General features: G+C 43.6%; 1 protein-coding gene across 1 annotated transcript in view; it reads left to right on the top strand.

The window, feature by feature from the left end:
• SNTB1 (syntrophin beta 1) overlaps positions 1-12933 on the top strand; it is a 225649-nt gene that overhangs the window by 128917 nt on the left and 83799 nt on the right. The window contains exon 3 of the mRNA XM_029923369.1: positions 7543-7750. Coding sequence (XP_029779229.1) covers positions 7543-7750 — 208 coding nt within the window. The remainder of the gene's footprint in view (positions 1-7542; positions 7751-12933) is intronic.

Below are 12933 nucleotides of genomic sequence, written 5' to 3'. Positions count from 1 at the left end.
ATCAGCTAGCAAGGAGGTTGTCCAGATTTTTTTTTTTTCCTAGTGCCAGGAAGGAAGTAGAAGGCACTCGGATTGAATGACCAAGGCCGACTATGGCCCTGCATACTTCCACGTGCTTTATAGATGTCCCTCGTTCCTTTCTCTTTCTGCTAATAGAATTGAATGTTGGAGGGGGCAAGGTTTTTTTGTTTGTTTTTGGGGGGGAGCGGTTGTTTTTTGGTTTTTTTTTTGGCCAAGGAGAAGTCTGTTTAATGCCAATATGTGTTGAAGTGGAAGCATGATTGCCTTAGTTCTAAGCGATCTGCATCTTACAAATTACTTTAAGCATATGTGTGTTTTACACATTAACACAGCTTCCATTCAACTACGCGCAGGAAGATATTTACACGGTGTGTTAGTTTCCTAGGGCTGCCATAACACAGTGGGCACAAACTAGAAAACTTAAAAGGACAGAAATTTATTCTCTCTCGGCTTTGGAGGCCAGAAGTGTGAAATCAAGGGTTTGTCAGGACCCTTCCTTCCAGAGGCTTTGAGGGAGAAACCACCCACCCCTCTCTCCCAGCTTCCGGTGGTTGCTGATCTTTGGCATTCCTTGGCTGTGGATGGATCACTCCAATCTCTGTGTCCATCTTCACATTGCCTTCTTCTCTGTGTGTCTTTTCTGTCTCTTAAAATTACACCCCCCGCCCCTTGGATTTAGGGCCCACTCTAATTCAGTGGGTAGTTAATGAAAAAAGGATGGCAGCACCTTCCTTACATGAATTATTTCTGCTAAAATTCTATTTCTAAATCAGTCCTATTTTGAGGTTCTGTGTAGACATGAATTTGGAGCCACATTATTCATCCTACTATACATGGTGAGCTTCTTGGGGAAAAGGACTGTGTACTCTACATGCCTCTGTGGCACCCAACACCTGCTAAGTGCCTGTGAGCCTTCTCAAACACTTACAAATAGGCACAGCGTGTCTTTGTGTCCTTGTATTAAGAAATCACCCCATGTGTCTATCTCCATTTTGTAACTCAAGAGATTTATTAGGATTTTTGCTTCCATATGCATGCCTATCTCTTTATTAATGGCATAGCTAGGAAAGAACGAACTTGCTTAAATGTGCCCATATGTGCAGACAGTTCACAAGCGCTGTATTTGCTAATACTGTTCCTTTTCCCAGTTACTGAGCCAACAAAAGAGTCTTAAAATGCCAAGAGTGTAAATGACAACTGCTAACATCAGGGTTTACAAGTTCACAGAGCACTTTCACAATCACTATCTCATTTGATGCTCTAGTCACCTCTGAAGGTTTTATTGTAACTACCTCCATTATAACCATCATTATCACATCTTCATCACCATTCTCCTCACCACCACCATCACCCCTATTTTATAGGGGAAAGTCAAGACTCATAGAAATCATGTGACCTATTTGTGGTCAGTGAAGAAATCAGGATTTTTAGTTGTATTTGAGGACTCAACTCAAATTGGTTTAAGCAGAGAGGGGAACATAGGAGAAAAGTACAAAGATATGCTGTGTGTCAGGTATGGCTGCATCCAGGACTCCACTTTCCCCAGTGTTGGCTTCATTTGCTGGCTGACCCTCGATCCGTGATGTTATCTGATCCCTAGGTATATATCATGAGGAAAAAAGCCATCTCCTTAACAGTTATTCCTCCCGGAGTCCTGGGCCTGGATCTCCATGACTCAAATTAGATCACACCTACAACCCTCACACCACTGAGCTCCCAAACCACTGAGGCTGAGGCAGGAGGTGTAAAGCCTGGTGTCAGGAAGGGGAAATGGAGATTGGGCGTATGGGACCACAGGTGGTCATAAGAGAGTATAGTTCACAAATGGCAGAGCTTGGACTTGAGACAAGGTTGAGTCAACCTACAGGCCAGTCCACCTGCTCTTCCTCCCCTCCCCCTTCTCTGCCATCCCAGTACAGTGAGTACACAATGGATACGTGGGAGCAGAATTCAGAAGATAGAAAGCAGGACAGCAAGTCTCCTTTCCAATCTTCTTATCACACCTTCCGTGCTCATTGAACTCACCTGGATACATTTCCCAGCATAGTCTCCACGTTTACAAGCATTTATATACGTCATTAAAAAAAATTTTTTAATGTGCTTATTTATTTTTGAGAGACATAGAGAGACAGTGGGAGCAGGGGAGGGTCAGAGAGAGAGGGAGACATAGAATCTGAAGCAGGCTCCAGGCTCTGAGCTAGTCGCCAGCACAGAGCCTGATGCGGGACTCGAACCCACAAACCATGAGATCATGACCTGAGCCAAAGCTGGATGCCCCGTATATGTCATGTTTACATCCATGGCATGACGCTGCTTTGCCGTTCTGCCCCATGTTTTTGGGCTTCCATTGTGTCATGTGGTTTGGTTCCCCGACTTTAATGACTTCAGCTACCCGGCCACAGTAGCATTTTCATACACCTTAATTTTTCCACCCTTGAGTTTTCCTATTTTCCTTGTCTTCCTCTCCCACCCTCTCCGTCCCCTATTTCTACTTCATGTCTTCATATAGCTCCTGTACATTTACCAAGTGATGAAGTAATTGTTGGAGATGAAAATACTTTTTTGAAAAAAATGGGTTTTATGACATATTTGAGAATGGTTCTTTTAGGGTATGCTGTCAGCAATACGTTCCAGAAAGGTAAAACAATTTCCCATCTCCTTTCATCCTCGTGGTTGCTGGTTAGTTTAGGTAGTTGAGAAAACAAAGGGACTTCAACAGACGTTTGTAGCTCTAGTGATGGCTGCAAATCTTAGCAACTTATGCTCTTAAACACGAGCCTGGTATGGCTGTTTTGGGTAGAAGAGAAGTGGATGGGATAACAGGGGACGTGGTACCAGGTTTGCTCCAAAACATCCAAGATCTCGCAGAAGACTCATGCCGCTCTTCCCAAAGTTATCCTTTTTCCATTCCAGGATGTTGGAGATCATCCTTGTATGACTTGTTTATTTTTCCTGGGTCTGGACTTTCAAGCCCAAGCACTCTGAAAAAAAGTTGAACCAAAGCTCACCCGAGAGGACTCTCCCTGCCCCACGGGGCCCCTATGTGTGGGAAGACTCTTCATGGCAAACTACAGCTGATCAGACCAGCGTGGCCTCGTGGCATCTCATGCACCTGGTATCTCAGTTGATCTTTTCAATAATCTTAAGAGGCAAGTGTATTGAGCCATTTTATAGATAAGGAAGTTGAGGCTTATGGAGATTAAGCAACTTGCCCAGCGCCTCACAGCCATCAAATTTTAGAGCCAGCCTGAACCCAAACTCCACATGCTTCACAGCTACTGTCTAATAATACATGTGCTTTAAATTGCTGGGAAAATAGGCTGCTGAAGGAACGTAGCCAGCCCAAGAATAGAACTTTCTCTGTCCCTCCATGCTCTGAAAAGTGCGGTGCATGGGATCACATTTTGGTAAAATGAGTTTCAGTGACAAATTAGGCCAAAGTACATGTATTTCAGGTTCATGTTCTATATATATTTATATATATGTATTTACGACCTGGTCTCCACCCAGTACTCTATAATGATGGAGCCTGGGTCATAGACTAAATAGCAGCTCCTTCTTGCTGTCTGGGGGAAACCAGCTACCATGCCATGAAGATCCTCAGTCACCTCTGCAAAAGGCCATGTTGTGAGGACCTGAGCCCTCCTGCCAACAGCCAGATGAGTGCACCATTGAAATGGAACCCCAGTCAAGCCTTCAGATGCCAAAGCCACTGCTGACATTCTGACTGCAAATGCACAAGAGCCCTTGAACCTGAACCACCCTGCTAAGCCGCTCTCAAATCCATGCACCTCAGAAACCGAAATCACAAACATTTGGGGTTGTCAGCCACTTAACTGTGGGGATGGTTGTTACACAGCCGTGGATAGCTGAGGCACTGCCCAGCGGGAGCCCTCTGTGGTGCTGCCTTCTGATGACACTCAGCTCTAGGCACAGCTCTACAGAGGGCTTGAACTTGGACTTAAAGAGGCCTGCCATGGTCCTTAATCCATATAATTTATGGAACATTCAAAGCATATGCCCAAACCTCAGCCTCTGGAAATTCCTACTCACTAGGTCTGGGATGGGGTCCAAGCATCTGTATTTAGTTAAATGATTCAAAACAAAAACAAAAACCTATTCAGGGGTGTCTGAAGATATTTTTGATTGAGAGCTTCTTCTGCCTTTTTTTTTTTTTTTTTTGACTATAAAAGGCCACAGGCCTATGGTGTCCTCTGTGTTCTTTCTTGGGGACGTTGAGACATCTTAGAGGAGTTTAATTCCCCTTTGGCATGTCATCTGCGGCCACTGGGAATTCTGGCAACCAGCCAAGCTTAGGGCTCTTCTGATGAACCCGTAGGGCAGCCTTGAATTGCGTCCAACTTACCTGGAGGTGATTCCTGGGTCCCATCTCAGTGGCTTCAGGGTGGGAACTGAGAATTTGCTTTTCTAGTAAGTTCCCCACTGCTGCTGCTGCTGCTGCTGCTGCTGCTGGTCTGACACACTTTGAGAACCACTCCTAAAAGCATGGGACCTGCTGCTTTGCTCTGGAGCTGCTTTGCTCCAGAGATAGTCCAAGATCCTCCCTGTCCTTCAGGCAATGACGAAAAATGAAGACAAAAACTTACGTTTTTCCTGAAGTAAAAGTAATCTAGGGCGATAGAAATCTGAATTGTGGTGATGTTGGGGGAGTGGGGGGAGGAGGGACAGTAATTGGAAAGGGAGCATGGAGGGGGCTTCTGGGGCACATGTTGTGTTCTGTTTCTTGATCTGAGTGTCAGTTACACAAATGTGTCCCCCCTGCAAAACTGCTTTGAGCCGTGCACCGTAATTTGTACACGTCTCTGTCTACATTATACCTAAAAAGTTTACTTAAAAATTAACGATGATAAGTGCTGTCAAAGCCTGGGAGAAACAGGCCTCCGCATCATTAGCCGGCGCCTCTGTTTACAAGTCAGCTTTCCTCTGGGGGCACGCTGGCAAGCCAACAAAGAAGATATTCTTGGTTTCCTTTCTTTCCCTGGCATCGTTTGTGTATGTGTGTGTGATACCCAAGGAGGGACGGCTTCCCAAGCCATCATTTGTTTAAAAACAAATCCACGTCTTCAAAGGGAACTATTGCAAATGAAATACCTGCAGGTTTTACATTTCCAGAATAACTGATCATGTTGGAATAATCTGAAAAGCAGGTTGAGGAGTGCCTGGCTGGCTCAGTTGCTGGAGTGTGCGACTCTTGATCTCAGGGCTGTGGGTCTGAGCCCCACATGGGGTGTGGAAATTACTTAAACATAAAATCTTTAAGGGGCGCCTGGGTGGCACAGTCAGTCGAGTGTCCGACTCTTGATTTCCTCTCAGGTCATGACCCTGGGGTCGTGGGATCAAGCCCCACCTCAGACTCTGCACTGAGCCTGGAGCCTGTGTAAGATTCTGTTCCTCTGCCCAACTCCCCTGCTCATTCACTCTCTCTATATGTAAAATGAAAAATAAGTAAAAAAGAAAAAAACAAGCCAAGTGCCTTGAACTCTCATTAACGCTTTTTGAGAACCCTGGCTGGTATTTGGTTATATAACTTTACTGAAGAGTAAGAACTTTGAGTGAGATTTATCTCCCATTTCTTTGAAAAGTGCCCAAGAGGCATGAGATTTTTTTTTTTCTTCTGAGTGAGGACAAATGTCACCTAAAGAATTCCCTGTTTTATCACAGGAAACCTTTGGAGTTTTAGTGAAGAGTCTTGTTTTGCAAATTTTTGATAAAAAAAAAATGCTAATTATTGCTAAAACTCCCCCAGAGACATTCTGCATTCTAAATCATTCCTTTATTCTAATTTAAGTTTATTAGTAAAAAGGTTTGCTCACTCTAAAAGTTTGGTTTCAAATGTAAAGGAGGCCAGGCTGCATTGGGACTTCTCATTTTCAGGTGATCTGCAAAATTGTTATTTTGAAACTCCGGAACTAAGGGCACTGTTGAGCATAAGAATAAGACTTGAGACAGCTGTGGAAACACTGGGTACTTGCCGACTGGATGCTGTCCAGTCCAGAGGAGAGACGCTGTAATATGGCGTCTAAATTCATGGACCTTTGAGCCAACCCAACATCAGTTTCAATCTTGGAACCACTGTGTAGACTTGGGTAAATTTTTCCTCTCTCTGAACAAACTTCAGTTTTTTTCTTCTGTTACATAGGAGATATATATATATATATATATATATATATATATATATGTAAAATCAGTTCTGGGGACATTAGGAGAAATATATTTATAAATAGTAAATATTTGGGGTGCCAGGGTAGCTCAGTTGGCTAAATGTATGACCCTTGGTTTGGGCTCAGGTCATGATCTCACAGCTTCATGAGTTTGAGCCCCACATCAGGTTCTGCACGTGGAACCTGCTTGGGATTCTCTCCTTCTCCCTCTCTCTCCCTGCCCCTCCCCCACTTACACTGTCTCTCTCTTTCTCAAAATAAATAAATAAACTGAAAAAGATAAAAACAATTAAAAATAGTAAATATTGAATTAATGGTCACATAATAATGAACGGATGAAATAATAAATGGATCATTTTGTTTTCAGTTTGAATTTTCCAATCCCTACATCTTTCTGACACAAACACAAACGACAAACTATTTATTTGCATGTATACATGAATAAATGTGGGTTTATTTTTCTCTTTGCAATAAAAGTTATCTATCTAATGATTATAGGTGTGAAAGACAGGTCAATGGTTTCTGGAAATTTGAGATGGCAGTGGAGAGAGTGTTGTAGCTACCAGGGGTAGCTGGAGAGAGGGCTTTGTGGAGATGGATGGAGTAGTCCTCTGGAGTCCTCTCTTCTCCTGTCTCTCCTCTGTCTTCCTTTCTCTCCTTTCCTTCCTTCCTTCCCTTCCTTCCTCTCTTCCTTACCTTTCTCTCCTTCCTTCCCTGTTTGACTTCAAATAGAACAACTCTTAGCTTATCTCTTTCCCCAGTGTTACCCCCAGTGTTACCCCTTCTTCAATACACATGTCCGAGGATAAGTAGCAGGTAAATGTGCCACAGGCAGGGTCCCTAAGGAGTACAAAGTTTGGTCATCTTTCATTCTTCAACATTCACAACCAATATTGAGCAGTAGGATTGAGAGTATGGCTAGAAAGTTCAGTATACCTCCTTCATGAGCAGCAAGGATGTGAGCGTACTATTAAAATCCTCTGTAGATTGAGAGGCAAAACAATTTAACATTGGCTCATAGTTTGGAAGTTTTGATAAGATACTATGGATACGCCAGTCAGCTGAACAACAGGAAATCTAGACATCCTTACTTACTTCAGGTGACTTGGTGGTTGAATAACTATGTTCTCAGGTTCCAGACCAATGCCTGGGCACTCAGTAGATGTTTATGGTTGAACAAATGAGTGAATGAATGAATGATGGGAACATTAAGACAAACCATGTGAAACTGACAAAGCACAAAAGTAAAAGTAAACAACTGATTCACCTTTGTGGCCCAGACTTGACAAAGTATGATCTGCCAGGAACCATTCTAACCCTTGTCTCTTTGCTTCTCTAGGCAGCTTGAAATTCACTCTCCGGATGCTAAGCACACGGTGATTCTAAGGAGCAAGGACTCAGCCACTGCCCAGGCCTGGTTCAGTGCCATCCACTCCAATGTTAGTGACCTGCTGACCCAAGTGATTGCCGAGGTCAGAGAGCAGCTGGGGAAAACAGGCATTGCTGGGAGCCGAGAGATCAGGCATCTGGGCTGGCTTGCGGATAAGGTAAGGAAAATGCTTCCCTGGTAATAGTCATTTTCCCCAGGGATTCCCCGGCACCTGTTGCAGCCATGAAGTCAGCAGCTTCGTGCCACAGGCCGGTTTCCTCATTCACAGGCTGCTCAGATCTCTTGTCCATCTCCACCACGTTTGCTTTTGTGTTATAGATGGGGGCTGTGTCTTCATCAGCTCTGATTCCCGCACACAGAGTCCATTACATTGCAAATTGCAGGTGGCCACAGACTGTTGAATGAACGCATGAGTTAAGGGAGTGGATGGGTATTTGACTCTCACACACAGCAAGATCAGGGAAAATCAACTCAAAATGGAGCTCTTGCCTTATAAGGTGAGGAAGTTGCAAACGTTGCTTTAAAAAAGGGGGATTTCTGTGAGTTTTCATGAGCCTGCTTATTAATAACACAAATACATTTACAAACAACAGGAATAATAACATCAAGGAGTCCTTAGCAACTACCAGCAACTCTTTTGACATATTATTTTATATTTTATCTGCATTCCTAAGTCAGCAGGCCCTAAATGTCACCATTTGTGAGCACTGATTTCGTGCCAGGCATGGTGCTGGGCAGGAGTGGAGGGAAGTGTATCAGGGTGAATGAAGATTTAATCTTAGTTCTCGGGAGGACAGATGCGGTGGAAGGACCTGGGGTCATGTTAACACCGTTCACTCTGATTTCTTTTCCCAAGTTACATGATATGTCGAAAATACTAAAACTTACTTTGCAGCAATCTCCTGGGAGTTAACCCTTCTCTTCACTTCAAAGGATTGAGCCTTCTCCATGATCCCTATACCTGATTGCTGCCCCTTGAACTTGACCTTGAGTGCTCAGGAACACTGGGCTTTTGGAACAGTGTGACCTCCCAGTGACTCACACTGTAATAGGCAGTAAATGGGAATAATGATTGTTGCAATAAACAGCCTTCCTGTCCGTGAACCATGTCATCTGAGAAGGTCCAGTCAAACAGCACTTGAAAATAATACTTGAGCACAGCATTCGGCTGTTTTCCACCATTGTTCTTTGTTTGCACCAGTTCATGCCTGGGTCTCAGCCACACAATTCAACATAGAGTGGGTTGTTTGATTTGGTGTTGTCCCCTACCACCCAGATATCAAAGGATAAAAGGGGCAATGTTCGTGGTTGTAGCCCCCAGGGCACGATCAACAAAAACTGCACATTAGGTGTCTTGTGATCTTCTGGGCTGAAGTTCTCCATGAAAACAATACTGCACATCTGGATGGTGTCATTTTAGAAGTCACAGTCTCCAACACTCTTTACATCTTTCTTCCTCCAAGTGTGTGTGGGATCTTTCCATTGCAAGTGACAGAAAGCTCAACTCAGCTTGAGCAAGAAAGTGATGTATCACTTTTGATAACTACTCCAAGGATCAAGTTCAGGCATGGTGGGATCCAGGGATTCAAGCAATGATATTAGGCCTGCTTCTCCATCCTTTTGCACCCTGCCCACTTCATTGATTTACATTTAGGCAAGCCTTTGACCTTGGCCCAACAATTCCAGGCTTGTGCTATCCCTTACAGCTCCCTGTCTCACTGAATAAAGACCTCTTTGCCCCCTACAGAAGATGGGAACTGAGATTCCTGAGATTAAGCCTAACTGAACTGACTTAGATCAGATGCTCAGCCATGGGTCGTGCTGAGATCAGCCTCATCCAAGCCATGTGCACTGAGACATGAGGAGAGGTGGTTCTCTAATGGGAAGTTTGGCTGCTGTGCAAGGAAAAGACTGAGTGGATTTTGGAGAAGGTAAAGCAGTAGACATTCACTATCCAAGGAGAAGAGGATTGGGATGAGGTTAGAGGTCTGAATAGACTGACAGGTGTTCTGCACATGTCAGGGTCTTGGCAGGAGGTGGAAGACAAACCTAAAAGTGATGGTTGGAAAGGATTTAATGCAGGAATAACTTGTAAGGTGTGGCCAAGGTAAGGAAAACCGAGAAGAGATGGAGAAGCACTCTAGAGTCAACAACGGCATGAGGCCACTACCATCCCCTAGTCTGAAATAACAAGGAAAGGGAGCAGTTAACCTGAAACTACCAAGACTTGTAGGTCTAGAAAAGGGCCATTGCCAAGAGCTGTGGCCTTTGGGGGGAAGCACATCCCTGCAACACCTGCCGGCTGATCTGCTCACTGACCTCCCGTTGGCTGACGCTGATTGGAAGCCAGAGGCAAGGGAGCCCCATGGATGCACTCTGACAAGGTCTGTCTCCCAAGGCACAAGCAGGGTGGAAAAGGGTAGAGACTGGACTCGGAGGAGCAAAGAGAGCTGTCTAGCACACACATCTCGCTGCCTTCCAAGTAACTGAGACACTCTCCACTCCGGGAGTTTCTTATTTCCATCTCTTTCAACATGAACTTCACTACCGTTTGGATGGCTGGAAAACAGAATTGCATCGTTATTAATGATATTGAAAATTTTTCCAAAGATTCCGTTTTCTCACTTATAAGTTGTCTGCTTATCCCACATTATCAGTAGACACATTATTAGGCATTCCCATGGAGCAGTAATAAAGCCTCCTAAAAAGCTCTTTCTGTTTTTAGAATTGTACTGCGCTTATGATATAATTTCAGATAACCATTACAGATGTTTCTTCAAATTGCGTTATGCGCTGTGTTCCTAAGAGCAATAATGACTTACCATGGACAATTATCAGAAGCAAGAATGTCTTTTATTGCCTTCAGCTTCAAAACTTTTCAAAGATTACCATAGATCAAGTGCTAGGGAAAGAAAATCCAAGCTGGAATCTTTTTTGATTAAATATTTAATACCATATCCTAGTGTGGAGGCATACAAACGGTTTTTGGCAAAATGTTACAATGAATGGCAAATCCTTAATACTGTGGCCTTCTTATGTTATCACAAATATCAGAGAATTCACTTGGTATTTGTAAAGTTATAAAATGTGATCCTATATATATTCAGCTGTACTTTACCTTAAACTGATATCCTTTGTCTTTTCCTATACTGTTGCTCTTTAATTTTGTGATTAATGACAGCAGCTCTGAGACAAGATTTGTACATTTTAATTTCAAGTTTTTAGGACTGGCATTTACATGAACTAAAATAATACAGAACAACAACAACTTCCCTTTACAAAAATGTTTTATGTTTATTTTTGAGAGAGAGAGAGAAAGGAAGCGCACAGGCGAGGGAGGGGTAGAGACAGAAGGAGACACAGAATCGAAAGCAGGCTCCAGGCTCTGAGCTGTCAGCACAGAGCCCAATACAGGGTTGGAACTCATGAACCGCAAGCTCATGACCTGAACAGAAGTCAGATGCTTAATCGACTGAGCCACTCAAGAGCTCCAACTGTTTCCCTTTTAAAATCCTGTCTGTGTTAATCCTAAAACCTCCTCTGTACTACACAGGAGGGAAGCTTTATATTATTATTATTATTCCCTGTGATATGGTCTGAGGACTGGAAGAATGGCTTCCACAAGATGGCTAGCTCTTGAGGCTATGGAGAGAGTTGAGGGCCCTCTAAGAGAAGAGGAAGAACATGGAAAAGAAAGTGGAGGTAATGCATTAATTCAGCGTGTAGGGAGGGCATGCCAGAGACTGACCTAAAGGGAGGTGAAGGTTCATCTGGCTTAGTGACAAGCAAATCTGGTACCTTGGATGGCACCCCATTATGGAAGATCTTGAAAGCTGGGCAGATGATTTGAATTTGATTTGGTGGGTAGTAGGGAACCTTCATATACAATATCAGAGAGAAGGGACTCAGAAGTAATCGCTAGGGACCAAGTGTTTATGTCCCCCAAAATCCATTATGTTGAAGACCGCATTCTTAATGTAATGGTATTTGGAGGTTGGGTCTTCCGGAGGTAGTTAGGCTTAGATGAGATCATGAGTGTAGAGTGCCATGATGGGACTGGTGCTTTCTGGGGGGATGAAGAGAGAGGCCAGAGCCCTCTCTCTCTACCATGTAAGGGCAAGAAGGTAGCTTTCCAGGGCCAGGAAGAGGCCCTCACCAGAACCCCACGTTGGCACCCTGACCTTGCACTTCCAACCTCCAGAACTATGAGAAAAAATGTTTGTTGTCTAAGCCACCCAGTCTATGGGATCCTTAGAGCCTGAACTATGACATTGATCTAAACCAGCCTCTTCTTTGTACAGATGAGAAATCTGGGATCCAGAGAATGGAATGAGTTTTACCTAAAATCACATTCTAAATCAAGACACAGGAATAATTAGAGAGTGGGACAATATGATGATATACTTATTTTTTTAATTTAATGTTTAAAAGAATCCACTGCAGCTCATCCATTACAATTCATTTCATTCTTTCCTTAAACTCTGGTAGCCATTCTCTGGACTCCCTACAACATCAAGGTCAGCACTGGGCCAATAGTCTTTGAACTGAGGCCATTTTTTTTTTTTTTTTTTGTCTCCTCACTTCAGGGTCCTCGGAACTGACAGTAACAGTGACAGGCCCTGTGCTGCTTTCCCTGTAAGCACCCTGTAGATGGGTCAGGTGTACCAACGTGGCCTTTCCCTCATGCTTTATCTTGTCATCTTAGTTTGCAGACTATTTCTTGTCAGATTAAAAACACACACAACACAACAAACGACAGACAAACAAACCAAGTTGGGAGTTCTGGGATGCAAATTCAATTCTCAGCTTTCCTCATCTCTACTTCTGATTTTTAAAAATGGGAACATTTATATAGCTGTGCCTCCCGAGGGTGTTCCTAAAGGAAAGGAAGTTGGTAATTAGAATTTATTGTGTGCCTCGTCTGTTTCAAGCTATGTGCTTTAAATAATTCCTGTCCTATGAGGCCAGCTTAGAGAAGTTGAGTAACTTCACCACTCCTGCAAGTGGCAGAGACAGAGTGTGGGCCCTTCTTTCTAATTCCAAAGTCCAGAAAGCTGAGCTAATAAACGGACCCAGGGAACATGTGTCCATATATGCGAGACCACGCAAATCCAGCGTCAGAGCAAGATCACATATCAAAAGCTAGGTTTCAGAACTAACAGACTTTTCAAAAGAACTCCTATCCTTGATTTGTCTTTATGAAAATCAGTTCAGGCTGCTATAACAGAGTGCAGTAGACTGGGTGGCTTCTAAACAGAAATTTGTTTCTCACAGCTCTGGAGACTGGAAGTCTGAGATCACGTTGCCAGCAGAGTTGAGTATTGTGAAGCCCTCTTTCTA

Source organism: Suricata suricatta, chromosome 15 (assembly GCF_006229205.1).
Source record: "Suricata suricatta isolate VVHF042 chromosome 15, meerkat_22Aug2017_6uvM2_HiC, whole genome shotgun sequence".
NCBI lineage: Eukaryota > Metazoa > Chordata > Mammalia > Carnivora > Herpestidae > Suricata > Suricata suricatta.
Note: the sequence above shows the minus strand (reverse complement) of the source record. Positions and strands in the feature narration are given on the sequence as shown.